This window comes from Panthera pardus, unplaced genomic scaffold (assembly GCF_024362965.1).
Source record: "Panthera pardus isolate Hobbes unplaced genomic scaffold, ASM2436296v1 HiC_scaffold_24, whole genome shotgun sequence".
NCBI classification, from domain to species: domain Eukaryota; kingdom Metazoa; phylum Chordata; class Mammalia; order Carnivora; family Felidae; genus Panthera; species Panthera pardus.
Genome location: NW_026526810.1, coordinates 27169234 through 27190834, shown reverse-complemented (window position 1 = coordinate 27190834; position 21601 = coordinate 27169234). Strand labels below are relative to the sequence as shown.

Genomic DNA, 21601 nt, shown 5'->3' with positions numbered 1-21601 from the left:
CCCCCCCCCCAGTTTGTAACCAGGAGTCTGTGATACTTAGCTTTGTATTTCTTCAGGCCTGTCTTAGGTGTGGAGACAGGCCAGCTAAATGTGCCCCCAAAACATTGGCTTGGTAAGAGTTTGGTTTTGATATATGATAGCAGCATAAAGTGCAAAGGTGGCATAAAGGACTCCTTGAAATCATGTGGAGACTACTCATTAGATATAGTAGGAATCGGTAGGATCTCAGGCTTTCTCAGAAGCATCTGGTGCAGGGACTTCCAACCACCCCTGCTTCTGTCCACCATCTCCAGTAGTAAATAACCTCCCATCTCACCAGCCTCCCTCCCATCTTCCCTATGGAGAAATTGATTTCTGCTTACCTGGCCATTCAACTCAGGTACCTAGATGCAAAGGAATGCCACTTCTCTCAATGCTGTGAAACCCATAGCCTCCAGGATCAAGCAGGGCAAGGAGACCTTCCTCTGGAGCGGGGGTAGTTGGCCTCATTGCGTGCTCCCTTCACGGAGGTCCAGCTTCCCCAGAGCGCACAGGCTCAGACTCCTGGGGTTCCTCACAGGCCAGTGCCAGGGGCTGCTGGTCTGCTGGATACAGCGGCCCCTGTGTGGTGTATGTTAGCACAGCTGAGAGAGGCTGAGCCCCTCACAGGGACTTGTCTGAGCTCTAAGGCAAAACAAAAGGGGAATAAACATGGAGAGTATAAGAAATACAAACAGCCTGGCTTCTGGAGGGCAGACTCCTCTCTCTCTGCCCATCCCACTCTGTACTGAGCAAAAAAGTGGGAAGCCATCCTGTAGCCACAAGCAGCTGACCCACAGCCTTGCCTGGGTGCCTCTCCAGCTCTGACAGTCATGCATGGCACACCCTTGACCCCATAATTCTTCCCTCCTTCGGTGCATGAAGGCCGAGTCCCAGCCCCTGCTGAGTCCCCCTTGACATTCCGAGAACCTGTTCCTTCTCCAGGTATTTGATACCAAGAATGACCTCTCCCGGTGGATGAGACTTTTATTCTTACGTAGAGGGAAGTGGTCATAGCCTCAGTGCCACCATAGTTTAACAGTCTTTTAATAAAATATAATATTTCATATAGAAAAAGTTAAACATGCGTTAATGGGAAGGGGGATTTTCCTTCCTTTGGCAATAGTGGTTTGAGTCACTCGTGCATTTGTTATTTCGGTGTTTCAACAGTTACTCAACACCTACCGTGTCATTGTGCCGGGTTCTAGAGATACAAGACACATAAGAGGTATCCCTGCCCTGTGGGAGCCTACAGCCTGCAAAATTAAGGCAGACTAGACAAGTCAGCCTTGTGAAAGATGATTGTGCTGTGACACTTCCATGGGGTCCAGTGGAAGGACAAAAGAGAAGGACCTCGATTTTATGCAGCGAAGGGATGGGGTGGAGTTTGAACCGGGGAAGGCATGACTCAGGAAGTGGTGCTTCAGCTGAGTCCTGAAGGGGGAAGAGGTAGTTAGTCCAGAACATGGTGGTGGGGACGACGGCCTAGAGAGGAAGTGGCATGAGCGGAGCATGGGGAATCAACTGGGCTGGTCCACTGGGAACCTCCCCGGAGCGTGGTGGGGGTGGTCCATGGGGTGCCAGGGCCATGACCTGGGAGATGTAGCAGAGGCCGTGTTGTGCAGGCTGGGTGGCAAAGCCCAGGAGTGCGGACTTCAAACAGAGATGTGGGGAGACTGGAAGTGCCAGCCGGCTTCGGGGGATGGTGTGGTACTTGGGCGTGAGACAGAGCAGTGGTTTTCACTTTGTGGTCCTCAGACCACTAGCATCGGCGTTGCCTGGGGACGTGCTAGAAACGCAGATTCTCAGATCCGGCCCCAGATCTCCCCTGCCAGACTCTGCAGATAGGTCTGCCTGTTTCAGCAAGACTTCCTGGTGATTCCGATGCTGCCCAGGTTTGAGAATTGCCGAGCTGGAGACTATAGGAAGAACTAAGAGAACAGTGTTATAGGGCGAAAGATGATGAATTTGGGCTCGAATGTGTTGAGTTTGCAATGTCTTGTGGGAATGCATAGGTGGAGCGTGATCCCAAGACCCACAGCATCGGCATCACCTGGGAGCTTGTTATAAGTGCAGAATCAGAGGCCCACCTAGACCTCCTGAATCAGAAGCGGTATTTTGACAAGATCCCCAGGCGATTTGTGTGCATGTCCCAGGTGAGAAGCAGACTCTAGTCTGGAGGTCAGTGGGGTATATATGGCTGATACTCAGGAGAGGGGTCTGGCCAGGCAGTAGAAATATGGGGTGGTGTCTGTGCTCAAATCATCACACTGGCCAGGACTAACGTCACAAAGCTGTACAACATCACACATAATGAGGCCCTGGATGACAGCCAGCCTGTTGTAAGGAAAACATTATTTGCAGCCGTTATCTCAAGAAACAACAGTTTCCCCAGACACCCACAGTAGGTCATTGGAAGAACCAGGACTGGAACCTGGTGTCAGAGCCCTTACGGTCAAGTTCTTGTCATTAAGCCGCCCTGTGTGGGAGGGAGGCTCCGCATTCACTTATGTTGTCAGTGCTCGAAAAGCCAGCTAGCAGAGAAAACATTACCCATCATGCTCAGTAGATGCTCATAGAATCCACTCCACACAGGTTTGTCCACAGTTGTTGAAAGAGATGATAGAAAACAAAATGATAAAAACTGCTTTCAGGGGTGCCTGGGTGGCTCAGTTGGTTAAGTGTCTGACTTCAGCTCAGGTCATGATCTTGTCCATGAGTTCGAGCCCTGCATTGGGCTCTGTGCTGACAGCTCAGAGCCTGGAGCCTGCTTCGGATTCTGAGGCTCCCTCTCTCTCTGCCCCTCCCCTGCTCATGCTCTGTCTCTGTCTCTCTCTCTCTCAAAAAATGAATAAACGTTAAAAATAATTTTAAAAATCTTGCTTTCAGATTCAAAAAGTGCATTCCTATTGGTAACCTCAATTCGCTCTTTACGACATCACTGTAAGTGGATAAGACAGGAGTTATTCATGGTCTAAGTTTTTATAATTAACATACCATAAAATTCATCATTTAAAGTGCGTAATTCAGTGGTTTTTATTATATTCACAGGGTTGTGCAACCATCACCACTGTCTAATTACGGAACATTTCCGTCACCCCGCAAGGAAACCCCATACCCTTTAGCTGTCACTCTCTATTGTTCCCTCCCCCAAGTCATCACTTGATGGACATTTGGGTTGTTTCTGTCTCCTCACTGTTATGAATAAAGCTGTTATGTACATTCATGTGCGAGTTTTTGTGCGGACATATGTTTTCATTTCTCCTGGGCATATACCCAAGATTAGAATTGCTGGGTGATATGGTAACAATGCATTTAACTTTTTGGGAACTTCTAGATAGCTTTCCAAAGTGCACCATTTTACAGTCCCTTTGAGAATGTGTGAGGGTTTCAGTTTCTGTACATCCTCTCCAACATTTGTTGTTACTTGTCCTTTTTCTTATAGCCCTCCTAGTAGGTGTATTTTATAGGTAAGAAAGCGGAGGGTACATTGTTTGCCAAGGTTCTTAGAGCTAGTAAATGGTCAAGCTAGAACTTCTCTTAAAAAAGCAAATACATGCTGTATGTTCTGTGTAGGGAAGGTATTGTTATCATCTTTGTTTACAAATGCATACAGGGTGGGACTGGGCCTAAAGCGGGGCCCTTGGGCCCAACATTTAAGGAGATATCACTGTCATATTCCACCAGCACCTGGACGACCCTTAAAGGTTTCATCCTGTGCCTCCCTGGCCTCATTCTAGTTCCGGCCCTGTTTGAAGAGACTGAAGCATCAAAAGATTGAGTAGCTTCCCCAAAGTTGCATTAGTTATTAAATGGCGGAGCTGGGGTTCCAATTCAGGAAACCTGGCTTCAGAGTTCAAGTCATTAACCACCTAGGCCTTCGATGTCCAAGCTGGGCCTTTTCCATTTCTTTCTCAAACCGGAGTTTCCAAAATTAGCCAGAACTTTGACGAGTGAGGAATCCAAAGTAAAATCCCACAGATGGGTTATGGGAAGAGCAAACAGAACTAACTGACCTCAGCCTCCCAGGTACCTACCACATATTCTCCCAGAAGAGCTAACTGACCACACGGTTTCCCTTGGCCACATCTGTGCTTATTATCCCAACTCTGCATAAATCTGCCTAGTTTTTGCAGGCCACCCTGCCAGTGGCCAGATGGACTCTGTCCTGGTGGGGAAGAGGCCATCCCGAACCATCAGGATGATTAGCTCTGGCCGCTGGAAGGAAAACACATGCTCTCTTAGCCCAGTGGGGGTGAGTCTGCCCCTGATTCCAGGGTCCCGAGTCAAGTATTCAGAAATCACATCTCTCATAATCACACCCTGACTGGCTGTTCATTCTCTTTAGCCCGTGTATCAGAGTTTGCTGGTCATTTTTTTTTTGAAACATCATCTTTCCAGTGGTGCTGCTGTTTGTGTGGGTTTGGGATGGCTCTGTGGTATAGGCCGAGGCTCCCGTAAGGTGATGTGAGTACAAAAATGTCCACCGGCACTTGTATGCCTAACCTCCTCGGGGTGATAGGCGGCCTTTGGAAAGACGCTCACTCAAGTCATCATGTTCTCCCTCTGCAGCCTCTGTTCCCCAAGGTCAGGATCAAGTCGGTCCCTAGCGGGGAACCTGGCCCAGGCCAGCAGACTTTGGCTATATCCCCAAAGCAGAGGTTTTTTAAGAAAATTTATAGCTGTCATCCTCCATCAAAAATGATCACTTTCGTGGTCACGTTCTCACCCTTCTGTTTGGAATTTCAATTCCTCAAAGCTATGGGTCTCTGGACCAGCAGCCCCTGGGAGCTCATTGGAAATGCAGAATCTCAGGCCTGGCCCCAGACCCGCTGAATCAGAATCTGCCTCCGACAAGATCCCTCGCTGATTCCAGTGCACCTCCACGTTTGAGAAGCACTGCTCCACGTGTCCTCATTTCTCTATTACCCTCAGCTGGGGTCTCCACCCAACGCTGGCTTTGAGGCTGGAATTTTTGGTAGGCTTTCTGATCTTAAAAAGAAAAGATGCACACACGTACAGAAATTCTTTCCCTCACCTTTACATGATGTCATTCATTTTACCTGGCCTGCCGCAAAAAAGAAAATGGCAAATTGCATCCAAGCTATATATTTTTAAGACTAACTTCTTAATTGCATCTCTCAAAGCAGCACACTGGAATCCAGCCCCCCCCCCCCCCAATCATTAACAGAGTCCCAAGTGTTGCCAAGACTAATCGAGAAATGCCGAAAGGCAAAATAAACACTGTAGTACAGTTTAATTCAAAACCATATCAGCCAAGAATGAAGGTGCAATTAGTGATAAAGATGTTAATAATTAGTTGTGGTCTGTTAAATTTTATATTCAGTGGTTACATAGAGTGAAGAAAGAATTTCCTCATGAGGACAGAAATTAATGTTTCACTTTGATTGCTATTTTAATGTGCTTATTTTAATGGGGCCATCCTGTAGAAACCCTTGGGCACATTTCCAATTTTACAGAAATGTAGAATTAATTATTATGGAAGCATATAATTTGCGAGCTGGAATGACCTTCGTGGTTATTAGATCCAGCTCAGACATTTTAGAAGTAAGTAAGAGTTGGATGATTTCTTCAAGTCCTTCAGTAGTGTATTGGAACCTTGCTCCCGAGCTCAGACCAGTGACAGCGAACCCTTCTCACATCCCTGCAGACGGGAGCACTTCTCCTGGCCTCAGAATCCCCAAATCATCCTGTGTTGGTGCTCCTGGGGCCTTACCTCACCTTGCATTATGTCCTGGTTGTTTGCCGTTGTGAGGTTGGGGGCTTGGGAAGCATATCTGATTCACTTCTGTATTCTTGACTGTTCCTGGCTCTGTATTTTGTAAACCATAGGTGCACAATAAATTTACATGCAGTGTGATATGCAGGAGCTACTTTATCCCGTTCACTAGAGCTGACTGGGTCTTCATAGTGGCAGCTTGAAATCGGCCACGGTGGAAGTACTTACACCCTGGATGTAGACAGATGGCACAAATAAGGGCTTTTCCTCCCCCGGGAAGCCAGTTATTAAACACTTAGCAGCACACAACTGTTTCCATGATTTTTCTCAGGTCTCACAAGGCAACAGGTCTTGACGATCTAAAGATTATACCAACGTGGAGATGACCGTTTACCCACCGTTCAGCGTGGGTTGCCTCCAGAGTGATGGGGTAGCCAGTTATTCAACCTCTTCTAATTTCTTCAGGGATTAAGTTTGACCCAGTGCAAGTCAGGCCTCAGGACTGCACTAGAGTGTGGTTGCTTAGCTAAGCTCCACTTACCTGGAAAAGCTATTTGGGCATGAATGGTAATGGAAACCGGTCTGAAACATCAGGCACAGTTGAGTGAGAAAAAAATCCACAGATTATTTTCAGAGAAAACAAACGAACAGGAAGTTGCTGTGGCCGAAATTATAATTATACCCTTATACTTCTCAAAAATCCCTCAGTGGCTCCCTACAGCCTACCAACACACCCAAAGTCCCCGCTGTAAGTCACACACTGACCACAGCTTACCCTTCCAACCTCATTTTCAGCCACTCACATTGCCCACCTTTGTTGTACTTTCCAGCCTCTGTAAGAGCCTGTCTGCAGAGAGAGCCAGCTTCTGTGACGCTCCCTTCTTCCCAAATGCCCTCCCTCTCCCACCATAGGCTCCATCCCTACCTGGTCCCCTCTATCATGGACCACAGCATCTGGGTTAACATGAAACTCCCTGCGACTCTGTTCCTCTCCTCTTGTGTGTCGTTCTTTAGGAGCAGGACCCGCGGTCCCATCGGCCCTGGCAAGTACGGATATGGCAAGGCCCCGTACATCTTACCACTGCAGACGGACTCTGAACACTCGCCGCAGAGGCTTCGGAGGCAGAGGCCCTCGGCCCGGCATTCCAGGTCCCAGGGGGCATCTGGTCCTAGCCACGGCTATAGCCCGTCAGCCCACCGGGCTCCCCAGCATGGGCCTCTGTACCAGAGTGACAGTGGCCCTCGCTCTGGACTGCAGACCTCCGACGCCTCCCTCTACCAGATGCCTTTGACCCACGACGGAGGCTTTCCGGCAGCTTCGAGTCTCTTCCATGGCCCGGAAATAAGCAGCAGCCACGGCATGGGGGCCCACGGGGCAGCTCAGAGCTTCTCACAGCCTGCCCGGTCCACAGCCATTTCCTGCATCGGGGCCTATCGGCAGTACAAGCTATGCAACACTAACGTGAGTACGCACTGCCTCACACCGGGCCAGGAGACAGCTGCTGGTCCCCCTTCTGCTTGGCCAGCGAAAACACGGAAGACAGCACAGGCAGGGTCTTTTAGGCCATGTTAATGCCCCTCTTTATCTTCTCTCCCTTTTTCTCTCCGTGTATTCTCCGTGGATACTTCTCGTTTTCACCAGGTTGTCACTGTAGTAACTTAGGAGTAACTTCTTAAATTGCTCACTGACAATCACTGTTGCTACAGTGTCAAACATGTCAAACAACCTCCAGATTCTCAGTGACTTTATAAACGGGGTGGCTAACTCAGGGCCAACGGTGGTGGTGCTGAAGAGTCGGGGGGAGCTTTGCCTCACATCAGTACCAATCCAGGAAGTCTCCTGCCGTCCCAGGTGTGAGCACTCTGGATATTGTATGCGGAGAAAGTCTGATCGTGAATAACTTGCTAAAGATTGCATAGCGGGGCGCCTGGGTGGCTCAGTCGGTTGAGCGCCGACTTCGGCTCAGGTCACGATCTCGCGGTCCGTGAGTTCGAGCCCCGCATCGGGCCCCTGGGCTGACAGCTCAGAGCCCGGAGCCTGTTTCAGATTCTGTGTCTCCCTCTCTCTGACCCTCCCCCATTCATGCTCTGTCTCTCTCTGTCTCAAAAATAAATAAACGTTAAAAAAAAAAAAAAAAAAAGATTGCATAGCTGATCTGTGGCAAAGCGACTTCTAAATGGAAACTCCCCGACAAGACTAAATGTGGTTTTTAAAAAAATACCAGTTTAAAGGCTGTATACAAAAGAGAAAGGGATAAGAGAACGTTTAAAGGTTAGATTTCCAAGCTGCTATATTTTTCATTAATAATTTAATCTACCTTAATATTCTGTTACTGGGTAACAGGACAGCTGTTATATATTAGCTTCAATTCTCTCATTAAAAATATATTTCCTGCTATAGAGTCCATAGAAATGACTTAATTTGTGATTTTAATAATTCCTCTGAATGCCTGGATTGCTTTCTAGCTTTTCTTCCACTGACAGACTTCAGGAATTATTAATTTTTGTAAAGCAGTCGTTTTTCTAAAGCCATTACTAATCAGTCAACCATTAAGTCTTAATTAAGCATCGTTGCTTGTCTTATAACAGCCCGGGTGCCGTGGAAGATGAAAGGAAGGTCATATTATCTATCTCACAGAGTTCGGAGGATCAAATGAGGTGATATTGAGAAAGGGCTTTATAAATTGAACAGAAATATTTGTGTCCGTGATCGGACGTGGCCCCTGTTCTTGAATATCTTTGCTTTCCTTTTAAAGTGAAATGAATTCATTTCTAAAGTAGAACACGTTGTCCCATTGACTTGTATATTTCTTAAATTTGAAGACCACATAAACCAGAAAGAGACGGAAGCAGAGAGAGGGCATTTGGCACGTATTTCTGTCACTTCGCCTACACTTTTCAAGCACGCATGGTCTTGCTAGACCTTTCCTGCCGACGGCAGGGCTGCCTCTCTCCATGTAGACGTTGTGTCCTCTCTGGGTGCTGGGATGACCCCACTACTAAGGACATTGAACTGCGAGGAATCTTAGACAATTCTGGTGAATTTATGACGTGGGCCATCATTTTGGCAGTTGGCAAAGTAACATCTCAAACCCAGGACAGAGAGGTGAATGTCGACAGAGGATCATACAGCTTTAGTTCCCTTCTCTTGGCTGCAGCATGTCCCACAGTGTCCTCCCCAGTGAACCCCATTATCCTGAGACCCATCCCACTTACCCTTATTGAGTGATGTCACTCCCTAGAGGTCCCATTACTGCCTGTCTTCTTCTTTTTTTTTAATTTTTAAATCTTTATTTTTGAGAGAGGGAGAGAGAGAGACAGAATGCGAGCAGGGGAGGGGCAGAGAGAGAGGGAGACACAGAATCCGAAGCGGGCTCCAGGCTCTGAGCTGTCAGCACAGAGCCCGACGAGGGGCTCGAACTCACAAACTGCGAGATCATGACCTAAACCAAAGTTGGATACTTAACCGACTGAGCCACTCAGGTGCCCTGTTTGGTTTTTTTTTCTTAATTTTTAAAAAATATTTATTTATTTTTGAGAGAGAGAGAGCCTGTCTTCTTTTTATAAGCCCATGGCTTCTTGGTACTTGGATCATCCCCCAAACATCATGAACACCTTAAAACTCTCTGTGTTAGGAGCCCCTAAGACCTTTACTGGGTTTGATGATTTGCTGGGAGGACTCACGGTTATGATTTTTTACAACAAAAGGATATGGAGCAAAATCGGCAAAGAGAAAGGCACACGGGGCAAAGTTTAGAGGAAACCAGGCACAGGCTTCCATTAGTCCACTCCCAGTGGAGTCACACAGGATGTGCTTAATTCCCCCAGGAGTGAGTTGTGACAACACACGTGAACTATCGTCTACCAGGGAAGCTCATTAGAGACTCTGTGCCCAAGGTTTTTATTGGGGGCTGGTCACATAGGCACCCTTTGCCTGCCACATATCAAAATTCCAGACTCCCAGCAGGAAAGCTGGCGTTCAGCATAAACTATAGCGCTTGTCCAAATAGCTTAGGCATAGTGAGTCTCTCTTATCACTTAGGGGGTGATGGAATCCCTTCTGAAATCCAAGCTCCCGCATGCCAGCCACGGACCAGTCTTGTAAGCAGGCCTGTCTGGAGAGAACTGTCTCAGTCCTGCAGTGTTGAGTCTTAACCTGCACACTTCCCATGTGGGACCCCAGTGCTCTGGCACCTTTGCATGGATAACCTCACATGGATATTTACATATCTGCCCCAATGGGCAACATGAAGAGATAGCATGAATCTACAAATTGTGCACATCTTCCTCCTCAAAGAGGAAAGAGGTAAAGGGCAGTATTGTGAAAAATCATACGAGTCTAATAGGGAATACAGGTTATTTTATGTCCTTCAAAGATGTAAAAAGGAATACGTGCGTTTAGAGATCTCTCCCAGTTCCTACCTGGGAGAAGAAAGAGAAGGGAAAGTAGGCCAGGGTGGGTTGGAAACATCCCCTGATTTCAGAACATCATCCCATAAACTAAGTGCCCAGTATACCCCACCCAGGTTCTCAATGGAATGTCCTACTTTCTAAGACTACCCTCACAGTGGAGGTCTCAGTTGTGAGGTATATAGTAATGCATCTACGGGGAGGTGTGAATTAGGGGAAATGGTTTTGCAGGCTTCCAGATCCCAGAACGGTGTCTCATCACTGATCACCATCCCCTCCGCCCTCAACAGCCTTGTGGTCCAGTGGTGAAGAAGCCCAGTGCAGCAGTGTATAAATCATTGCACTTGGTGCTGGAGCACTTCATGAGGGGGAAGAACTTCGGGAGCACAAAGGAGGAGGCCACTGGGTTGGGGAAGACTCCACTGAGGAGGAAAAAACTGAGCTAGGCTTCTAAGGATGGCCAAAAAAGAGAAAAGGGCAGTCTGGGGCAAAAGACACAGCTTAAACAGAGACGGGGAAGCAGGATTATGCCAGAATCTCAGGTGCCATGATGCTTTGCCAGGTTGTAGAGACCCTCCTTCCTTTCCCTCTCACATCCTCCTATCCGCTTCAAATAATCAATCTTTTTTTTTTAATCTTTATTTGTTTTTGAGAGAGAGGGAGAGAAAGAGCACACATGCATGTGAGCTGGGGAGGGGCAGAGAGTGAGGGAGACACAGAATCTGAAGCAGGCTCCAGGCTCCACACTGTCAGCACAGAGCCTGACGCGGGGCTGGAACCCATGAGCAGTGAGATCATGACCTGAGCCAAAGTCGGACGCTCAACTGACTGAGCCACCCAGGCGCCCCTGAATAATCAATAAATAATGGGGAATTTGTTCTTTGACATCTCGAAATACAGAGATTTCACATGGGTGTTGCTTGACTTTCATACACGAGATAGATGCTTGAAAAACTTTTAAAACACAGTGCAGAGGGAGAAAGCAATTCTAATCCACTGGTTCAATTGGATGTTAGGCTGCAGGGTGGTCTAGGATAGCGGGCTCAGGAGCCAGCCGTGCTAGATGTAAGCCCCAGTTTCCTTGGGCAAGGGCGCTTAACTCCCTGGGACCATCTATGAAGTAGGGGTGATAATAACACCAACTCCATAGTGTTGATCATGTACATAGGGAGCTGACACGTTGTTAGGAAATAAAGTGTTCTGACCTGGATGAGTGAACGCACTTGTGTGCCTCTCTGGAGCTGGGAGTGGAGCACAGTCTCCCCATGTCAGTTTCCAAGTGCTTAGTCATGAAACTGGATGAAATGGTCAGACTTGCTCAGACTCCCCTTTTGTCCTCTGGATTAGCTGGGGTTCAGAGTTCTTTCCCTTCCCCAACAATAAAACACAATTGCTGAGGGCCCCAACAGGGCAACTGTGATGTAGATTCGGTATAATCACCCTAGGGTCAGGTGTAAAGGGATGAGAACGTAGAGCTATAGATTAAGTTCCTGCCAGTGAATGCTTTATACCCTCGAATGTGTGTGTTTAATGTGAAGCCTTACCTTGGGATGTCATCGGGGAATATTAAGCATTCTAGTGTGTCTTTAGGATTGTTTGACTCTTAGTAAGATTTCCTCTATGAAATAATGTAAAATCAATAGTAAATGCAGTACTAAGGATCTTGGAATGTAGGCTTTAAAGAAAAGGGAGAGTTTTTTTTTTTCTTGTTTACATTGTATAGGAGGAAGTTGCAAACCCCAGTGTAGATATAGAATCTTATGGTCTTTTATTTTTAATTTTTTAATTTTTTAATTGTATTATTTTTTAGAGAGAGAGAACACACGACAGGGAGAGAGAGAGAGAGAGAGAGAGAATATTTTTTTTTTAATTTTTTTTTTTAATGTTTATTTATTTTTGAGACAGAGAGAGACAGAGCATGAACGGGGGAGGGTCAGAGAGAGGGAGACACAGAATCTGAAACAGGCTCCAGGCTCTGAGCTGTCAGCACAGAGCCCGATGCGGGGCTTGAACTCACAGACCGCGAGATCATGACCTGAGCCGAAGTCGGCCGCTTAACCGACTGAGCCACCCAGTCGCCCCGAGAGAGAGAATCTTAAGCAGGCTCCATGCTCAGCTCAGAGCCCAACACGGGGCTCGATCCCACAACCCTGAGATCATGAGCTGAAATGAACAGTTGGATGCTCAACTGACTAAGCCACCCAGGCGCCCGGAGAATCTTAAGGTCTTTTAGAGCAGGCTAGAGATGTCAATTTTAGACATCTACTGGTACGACATGCCAGATCACTCACTATCGTAGGTTCTTGTTGGCATCCAGAAACACAGCATTGATATCGACAGTGGGATCAGGTGTTCGGCTGTGGGTCAGGGACACTGGGATTAAAGTAAGCTCTGGCTCTAGGTGGCTAAGAGTCCAGTGGGAGAAAGAGACTCCTAAATAGGTAATGACAAGTATAGAGCATAAACACCACTGCACATGCTGGGTCGACACTCTGAAATCCCTGGACAGTGGAAATGAGCCTGGCCTGGCCTTCTGGAGAAATGTAGGCCATCCAGGTGAGGGGAGGATTTTCTGGGAGGAGGGAGTGACAGGGGTTCCCATAGGGGCTCAGGAGCCAGAAGGGGGTCTTGGGAGACCTCTTGGTGGAGCCAGAAGCTTTTCCTGCGAGTGGTGGCTTCCCCTGCGAGTTTCTCCTGAGGAGTGAAGGGGCAACATGGGGAGGTCTGGTTTATCCACAGCCCTGCGCTTTCTCGGCTATGGCTAAAAATAATGAGTGCTCAAGGAATCGAGTAAATAGGTTTCTTCTTCGTGGAAGTTCTTCGAAGGCCAGGGCTTGGAAGCAAATGACCTGGAGTCTTGGTAAGAGTAAAACAGGGGAAGGAGGGAACCAAGGGGCAGTCCCTCTGGTGCCTGAGGGATGCAGTTAAAATCCTTCCTACTAGCTGTTTTGGGGGTTCATATTATTATTTGCTGATACATTAACAACCAAGGCACCTATGCCCTTTGTCTGGGAGGCTTGATGTCTCTCTCCCCACCTTCTCTTCAGGGCTCTGAATTCAGCGTTTTCTCTCCAGGGAACAATGACACTCCTGCTCCTTCTGGTGAAGGGAGGCTGTAGTGAGTCAGCTGGTGCAGGGGCAGTTTTGGGGTTATGATTTCAAAGTGCTTCGCTGCCAAAGGAGACGTGATCCTGACTTTAGACAGAGTGCACTTAACGTTATGGGGAAAAACCCCTGGGGCTAAAAGCAGCTTTTAGCAAACATGGATGTGATGAGTTCTGGTATCAGTGACTCCCCAGTAAATTTCCCTAGAGTGGGACTGACTTCAGACAATGGATTTCTCCATGTGGAGTTGTTTCTGTCTCGAAGTGAGTGAAAACAAAGGGAAGATGTTGGACAAATCTCAAATATAGCTAAGCTTTTAGAATGTCTTTAGGCCAATTCTAATTCTGCCCATTTCTAGTCTCCTATTGAAGGAAAGAGGAGCGGAAAAACAACCTCCTGACTGCACTTTTAAGGAGGAACTTAGCAAATGGGCCAGGTCAAGGATTTAGAACAATTCTGTGAGGTGTAAAACTTGCCAGGAACTGTGGGGCCAGTTCCATCTAACTGGGGGCTCAACATAAGTTTCTCTTATGAGTTTGTCACCAGCCTCCTCATCTGGGGGATATATGCTGGTGTCAGTGCTTTCTGCATCATTCTCCTTTCCACCTTCTCCGACCACTTGGAATTTCCCATAGAAAGACCTCTTACTGAGGCGCCTGGGTGTCTCAGTCGGTTGAGCGTCCAACTTCGGCTCAGGTCATGATCTTACCGTTCATGAGTTCGAGCCCCGCATCGGGCTCTGTGCTGACAGCTCAGAGCCTGGAGCCTGCTTCAGATTCTGTGTCTCCCTCTCTCTCTGCCCCTCCCCTGCTTGCACTCTCTCTCAAAAATAAATAAACATTAAAAAAAAAAAAGTCCTCTTACTGACCTTTTCTTGATCTGTCAGTGGCCTTTCATACATATATATGAAATATGTGAATATTAAATATATTTGTTAAATATGTAAATATTTAATATAAATATTTATATGTTTCATGTAAATATATTTGAAAGATATGAGTCACACATATATATTGAGTTGTTCACAATTATCACCTTAATAATTATAGAAAGTAGTGCAGATACTAAGAAATAGCACAGTGGCAGAGAGAGCTATAACCTAGTCCCTCTCCCTAGATGTAATTGTAATCAATTATATTCCTCCCGCACCCCCCCCAGACCCTCCTCCCCCGCACTGCCCCCACCACATACCATGCAGAGCCCAACACAAGGCTTGAACTCACAACCCTAAGATCAAGACCTGAGCTGAGATCAAGAGTCAGGTGTTTAACTGACCAAGCCACCCAGGCACCCCTCTGGTTTTTCTTTAAAACATGAAATGAGGTGTTTTGTTTTGTTCTGTTTTGCTTTTTTTTTTTTTTTAGGTATTTTATCTTTTTATTTTTAAGTAAAGTCTTTGCCCGATGTGGGCCTTGAACTCACAACCCTGAGATCAAGACCTGAGCTGAGATGGAATTAGATGCTTAGCCACCTGAGCCACCCAGGTACCCCGCAGTCAGTCATTTTGAATTTTTATTTACTAGGGTCATTCTCTTCATAAGTCTAATAGTATACTGATACCTCTGCTTATTGATACATCAACTTCAAATTTCCTTCATCAACTCCTCACTCCAAAAGAAGGAGAAATGACCCTCTTTCCCTCCCACTGTGCTGATACCTGCTATCCACGTTTTAATTTTCAATTATATATATATATATTTTTTAATTTTTTTCAAATTTATTTATTTTGAGAGACAGAGAGCAGAGGGACAGAGAGAGGCAGAGAAAGAATCTCAAGCAGGCTCCGTGCTATCAGCACAGAGCCCAATGCAGGGCTCAAACCCACGAACTGCGAGATCATGACCTGAGCCGAAACCAAGAGTCAGACGCTTAACCAACCGACTGAGCCACCCAGGTGCCCCTCAGTTATATTTAAAAAAAAAAAAATTTTTTTTTTTAACATTTATTTATTTTTGAGAGAAAGAGACAGAACATGAACAGGAGAGGAGCAGAGAGAGAGGGAGACACTGAATCCAAAGCGGGCTCCAGGCTCCAAGCTGTCAGCACAGAGCCCGACGCGGGGCTGGAACCCATGAGCAGTGAGATCATGACCTGAGCCGACGTCGGACGCTTAACCGACTGAGCCACCCAAGTGCCCCGTATATTTTTAATTACATGTAGTATATTCACAGTTTTTGTTCTCTTGATTTATCAACATTAGGGAGGATGAGTTAACTCCTTGTTTTGCAAGATTAGAAATTTAATGTCCAGTTTGCTGAACTACATGTGTTAACTGATGTAGTTTTCTCTTCTTGGCCTGTGAAATCCCTAATTATGAGGGGTTCTTCTCTGTATCCTGCGAGGTTACAGCAGTAATGACACATAGTACTAGGGCCACATTGAATATTTGCCTTTGAAGGAATTTCACCTGCTCTTCTAGCAGATAGCAGAGGGGAAGAAAGCCACTCTTATAAATGTGTTCCTGAAAGTAACAACTAGGGGAAGTAGAAGTTTTAAATGTTTAAAAAAAAAGTTTACATTTTGCCATATACTTTCTGATTAGTTAGAAAAAAAAGATGTTCTTGTTTTGATCTTTTTTAAAAGTTTATTAAAAAATAAAAATGAAATAAAAGCGTACTGAATTATTTTGAGAGAGAGAGAGAGCCAGTGCGTGAGCGAGCGAGCAGGGGAGGGTTAGAGAGAGAGGGAGAGAGAGAGAGAATCCCAAGCGAGCTCTGAGCCATCAGTACAGAGCCTGATTCGAGGCTCAGACTCATGAACCATAAGATCATGGCCTGAGCCGAAACCAAAAGTCGGATGCTTAACTGACTGAACCACCCATGCACCCCTCCTTTAGATCTTCTTACATGCATAGAGATATATACATCTAAGGAGGGAGAAATAATAAGTACTACCGGGATAAGTCTAGATTTGTATGAACGTTTATCCAGAGTACTTAAAAATATGTGGTTTTCCTCTGTGAATAAATGGGCTTAGTCATATTAACATCCGTTGGCTCTTTGAAGGAGAGGGAAACACCTTTTTGTAGGAGAACATTATGAACTTGGATGGGGGAGAAAAGGTGTTTGCATACTAAGAAAACCTCAGGATTTTGGGGTTTTTTTTTGTTGTTGTTTTTGGTTTTAAATCCAAACCCTGACCCAACCCTTTTGGACAAACCAATTTACTGACTGTCTAGAGAGTGCTAGAAGTGGTAGCAGGTGGCAAAAGTTTTTGCGAGGTTGGATTTGTTCCAAGTGACTTGAGAAAGCAGATATGAAACATATTTGAAAAATGTGCTGGATAATTTGTAAGAAATTTTGATCCATGGTTGTATTATTCTATTATTCTACAGCTGGAAAACAAAGCCCCTTTTTACAGCTGTGGAAAAGAAAGGGGAGTGTTTGCTCAGAACACCTACCTGTCAGGCGCTTGAAGCTTCTGGAACTGTTGGAGTCTTTTTTTTTTTTTTTTTTTAGTGTTTGTTTATTTTTGAGAGAGAGACAGAGACAGAGACTGAGTGGGGGAGGGGCAGAGAGAGAGGGAGACAGAATCCAAAGCAGGCTTCAGGCTCCGAGCTGTCAGCACAGAGCCCGACATGAGGCTTGAATCCACAAAACGTGAGATCATGACCTGAACTGACTTCAGACACTTAATGGACTGAGCCACCCAGGCGCCTCATTGCTGGAGTCATCTTTGATGTCTACTTAGATTCCAGTTCAGCTAACATTTAGTGGGCATTATTATGAGCTAGAAATTTTCATGTATTACTAAATTAATCTTTGCAAAAATCCCTGCAGGGTGGGAGTGGTTCAGGGCTTGTTATTGAAATGCAGTAATTTAGGTTTAGAGAAGCAAAGTGCTTTGCCCAAGTCACATGCCCAAGGTCCCTTTCTCATGGCAGTGTAGGGACACTTTCCAGATATCTTTCTTTCGATTTCTTCACTGGGGTGATGTTAAATCCATCGCATGTTGTATGTTTGTACTGGTCTTTTGATTGAATCCAGAGCAATGCAAAGGATAAAAAAAAAATGCATGTCTCACCCAGGAAGACTTCAAGGTCATGTCCCTTGGTGCCACCTTCATTGGGGATGATGCCCTTCAGTCCTTCAGTTGACTGAGGAGCTGAAAGTAATTATCAGAAGGTGAGTATGTGGTCACCAAGAGGCCCCTTGAACGGTGAAGTTAGGTGCAGGCCGTAGTGACCTCAGATTAACCAGGGTCACTAGCAACACAGCCCGAGTTTCCATAATCCTCTTTGTAACGCATAGCAACCCTAGGCCGTTGTCGAGATGGAACTTTGGACAGGGTCTGAAGTGCTTTATAAGGATTTATTATATTAAAGCACATCGTTTTCCTTTTCCCATAAGAGACCAGCGGAAACATCTCTCCCCCTTGGGGATGGAGGGAAGTCATTTGAAGGGAGGTTATCTCCCAGAGGCATTCCATGGCAATAGAGCTCTGGTCTTTGTTAGCCCCATCCTGTGATCCTGATCTCTATCTACCCGGCTTTTCCCTTGTCCCACTTTTCCGGCCTGAAGATGACAAGAATCTCTGCCCACGGAAAGGATTAGTGGCTGCGGGAAATCTGCCCAAAGCGAACTTGCTGTGTAAAATAGAGACAATTACTGATAAGGTGAGGGTGACTCAGTCTGTGGCATCAGGAAGCAACCCACTTAAAATGCAACAAATGTAAAACGATCTGTAACCGGGAAGTTTTAACTTCAGGGAGTCTGTTGAAATGAGAGGAGATCATATACCGATAAAAGTATGACAAGTACCAACAGATGTAACCCACAAGAGATGTGAAACAGAATTTCCCTGACCCTGCTTGGTTTTCATCCTCAATCTGCAACTGCCCGATCCTTACAGCTGAGGCCCCTTCCCCAGGCCTTAGAGGCTGGATCCGACCTTGGGATCCAGGACTTCTCGGTCAAGGAGTTAAGGCCCTCTTGTCTGAGGACCCATCACAAATTAGCTTTGCTGCCCACCCAGTCTTGAGGGCCACCATAGCGTGGTGGTTAATGGCACGGGTTCTAGATCCAAAGTGTTATTCAGATACTGAATTCACCACTTATCAGCCCTATGGCTTTGGACAGCTCACTTAACTTTTTGCTGCCTTGACTTTCTCATCTATAAAATGGGTATAATAGTTGTGGGGACTAAATGAGCTAATATACATAAAACATGCGGTAGAGTGCTTGACATTTAATAAGTGCTCAGTAAAAGTTAGCTATTCTTTTTTTTTTAATGTTTTATTTATTTGTTTGTTTATTTATTTATTTATTTATTCATTTTGAGAGAGAGGGAGAGAGAGTCCCAAGCAGGCTCCACACTGTCAGCACAGGGCCCGATGTGGGGCTCGAACCTATGACTGCGAGATCATGACCAGAGCTGAAATCGAAAGGGCCAGACATTCAACCGACTGAGCCACCCAGGTGCCCCAAAGTTAGCTATTCTTAACATCACTGTGACCCCAGACTTCTGTTTTGATCGTCTTTACTATAATTTCATCTCAGTAACCCACATCCACAGCTGGACCCTGTGAGCCTTGCATTTCTCTGACTTGGTCCCTCTCCTACCCTCTAATTGGCAGGTCCCCTAGCATCATGTGAGTCCCTGCTAGGGACACCCAGGGCCATGGCAGGGCACCCGGTCATCTCCTGCTGTATCTTCCCATGCTAGCCACATGCTGGATACCATAGGCAGTTTGCTGGGCTCAGCTGCCTTTGGGCAACTGGAAGTGGATTTGCTGCTGCAGCACCTGACCCCCCTCCCCGCCCCCCCCCCCCCACTGTGGGTCGGATGCCACATGAAGCCCCTTTGCCTCAGGAAGTAACTGGGCCATGCTCAGATATAAGGAACTTGTTGGTGACCTGGGACAGGGCGTCCTGAATGATCTGTCACTGGTGACTATTGGCTTGGTAGATGCAAATGGACATAGCAAGAGCTTTAGTGGGACATTAAAATCTACCATAAGATTATTAACTATAAGCACGTGCAAAGCTGGCAAAGGGCCAAGTGTTTGGAAGGATTCAGTAATTATACATTTTTATTACATAAACGTTACATATATATTGCAGAAAAATTAGTGCAATAAGCCAAAAGTTTTCTTTGTGAAAAGAAAAAAATCTAAAACCCACCTTCCAGAGATAATGCTTTTAATCTTTCTCTGCACACACTGACACACACACACACACACACAATCACTTAGCACTTTTTTCACTTAATGGGTTGTGGACTGCTTTGCATGCTATGAAATACACATTTAGACCATCAAGTATTGAGCGATTCAGAATGATTCCACAGATGCACTGGTTCCTGGTGTAGCCTATTAGCATATTTTGCTGATGGAAGAGAAAGAGGTTAAGCAGACTGGCTAAGAGTTTGTGGTCTGTAGCTTCCAATTCTGGCAACTGCCACCAGGTTGAGTGAGGGAGGCTTCTGGCTGAAGCCTCACTGCAGAAAAGCCTGGCTTTACATAGGTGTGGTTATTTGAGGAATGGGACATTGAGGCCACTTGTTCTGGTCTGTTTCCATAATGAAAAGATGCAACCCAGTAGCTAATCTCTAGTTTCTTTCTTTCTTTTTTAATGTTTATTTATTTTTGAGAGAGAGAGAGAGAGAGAGACAGAGAGCACAAGCGGGGAAGGGGCAGAGAGACAGAGGGAGACACAGGATCTGAAGCAGGCTCCAGGCTCCGAGCTGTCAGCACAGAGCCTGACGTGGGGCTCGAACTCACGGACTGTGAGATCATGACCTGAGCCAAAGTCGGACACTTAACCGACTGAGCCACCCAGGCACCCTGAGAATCTCTAGTTTCTGATTATGGCCAGAGTGGGCGGTCAGCGCTCTGGGCTCTGTCCCTATGTCACTACGACCTCTGGGGAGCTACGCCACTTCTCCTGGCCTCAGTGTCCTCATCAGAATTAAAGGGTTGGATTTGATTGTCCCTGCTCTAATACTGTGATTGGGCATTAACTAACATGGAGTAAGATTGAGGCTTGGGTGTGGCTTTTCATTGCCACTGAGTTCCGGTGCCAGGGTGGCTGAGCCAGATCTCCAAGCATATATTCCTGGCCCTGTCCCTACCCTCCCAGTGGGGCGAGGCCTGAGAACCTGTATTTTTAACAACCTGCCTAGCGATTCTTTCTTGTTGCAAGGATGTCAGCTTCTCCCAAGTCACCCAACTGATCACATCCCCGTCGAGCTCTAGTTCTGGCCAAAGGGTTGTCAGAAGCATCTTAACCCCAAATCCTTCAGGGAGACAGCTGGTGTTGCTGGACACCTACCTGCTTCCTGGCTCGGGGGCCACCAGAGGCTTGCCTTCCAGAACCCATGGAGACAGCCTTCCCCGGCCCGTCGGCTTCTCACTGATTGTCAGAGCTCAGCCCACCCTGTCTGTCCACCGGGCCCTTTTTTTCTCCACCGGTTTCTATCACGTTCTGCTTCACATGGCTTCTCGCTCCATGTGGTTTGGCTCAGGCTGCAGCAGGGTTATGACCACCCCGGGTGTTTGTACCAGCAGCCTCTCCCAACTGTCCTTTTTCAAGCAAGAGATGCTTTCCCTTCTGCCTGGTTTTATTCCTCCCTCTGTTCCCTCCTCCTCCAAAAGATCTGGCATTTCTGATACGTACAGTGGATTTCTTTAGAAATCCTTCAGGAGTTTGAGCTGCCTTATTGGCAGTTTATTCCAGAAACTTCTTATACACAGGGCTTTTAATATGTAAGGGTCCAGATTCCTTTCCCTCTGATTATTAAAACATACACACTGACCCCACACACATTTAAATTAAAAAAATTTTTTTTAATGTTTATTTATTTTTGAGACAATGTGAGAGACAGAGTGCAAGTGGCAGAGGGGCAGACAGAGGGAGACACAGAATCGGAAGCAGGCTCCAGGCTCTGAGCTGTCAGAGGGGCTCGACGCGGGGCTCGAACTCATGAACCGTGAGATCATGACCTGAGCCGAAGTTGGACGCTTAACTGACTGAGCCACCCAGGCGCCCCCCCCCCCCCCACATTTAAATAAGAACGTACTTAGGTTTTAAAAAAAGCTAGATCACACTTTATCCGTGATTTGAATTAGAGACTCTGATCTTATTATTATATTTCACATTTGTTTATTTCATGTCACACTCTGTTCATATTTATCATTTGTAAATAAGAAAGAAACTAGAGGGAACTGGATATTTTCTTTGATTAGTATATCAGGATCACCTGATAATTTGATAAAATATAGATCACTGGGTAATTTGATAAAATATCTCACACCAGACTTACTTACTAGCCATCCTTCGGGGAGGGACCTGGGACTTTGTATTTCCCATAGACCTCTGGGTGACTCTT

At 46.3% G+C, this 21601-nt stretch overlaps 1 protein-coding gene across 3 annotated transcripts in view; it reads left to right on the top strand.

The window, feature by feature from the left end:
• The window catches only part of THSD4 (thrombospondin type 1 domain containing 4), a 566849-nt gene that overhangs the window by 106725 nt on the left and 438523 nt on the right, over window positions 1-21601 (top strand). For all 3 annotated transcript variants that reach the window (XM_053888890.1, XM_053888892.1, XM_053888891.1), the window contains one exon: window positions 6773-7220. In XM_053888890.1, coding sequence (XP_053744865.1) covers window positions 6773-7220 — 448 coding nt within the window. The remainder of the gene's footprint in view (window positions 1-6772; window positions 7221-21601) is intronic.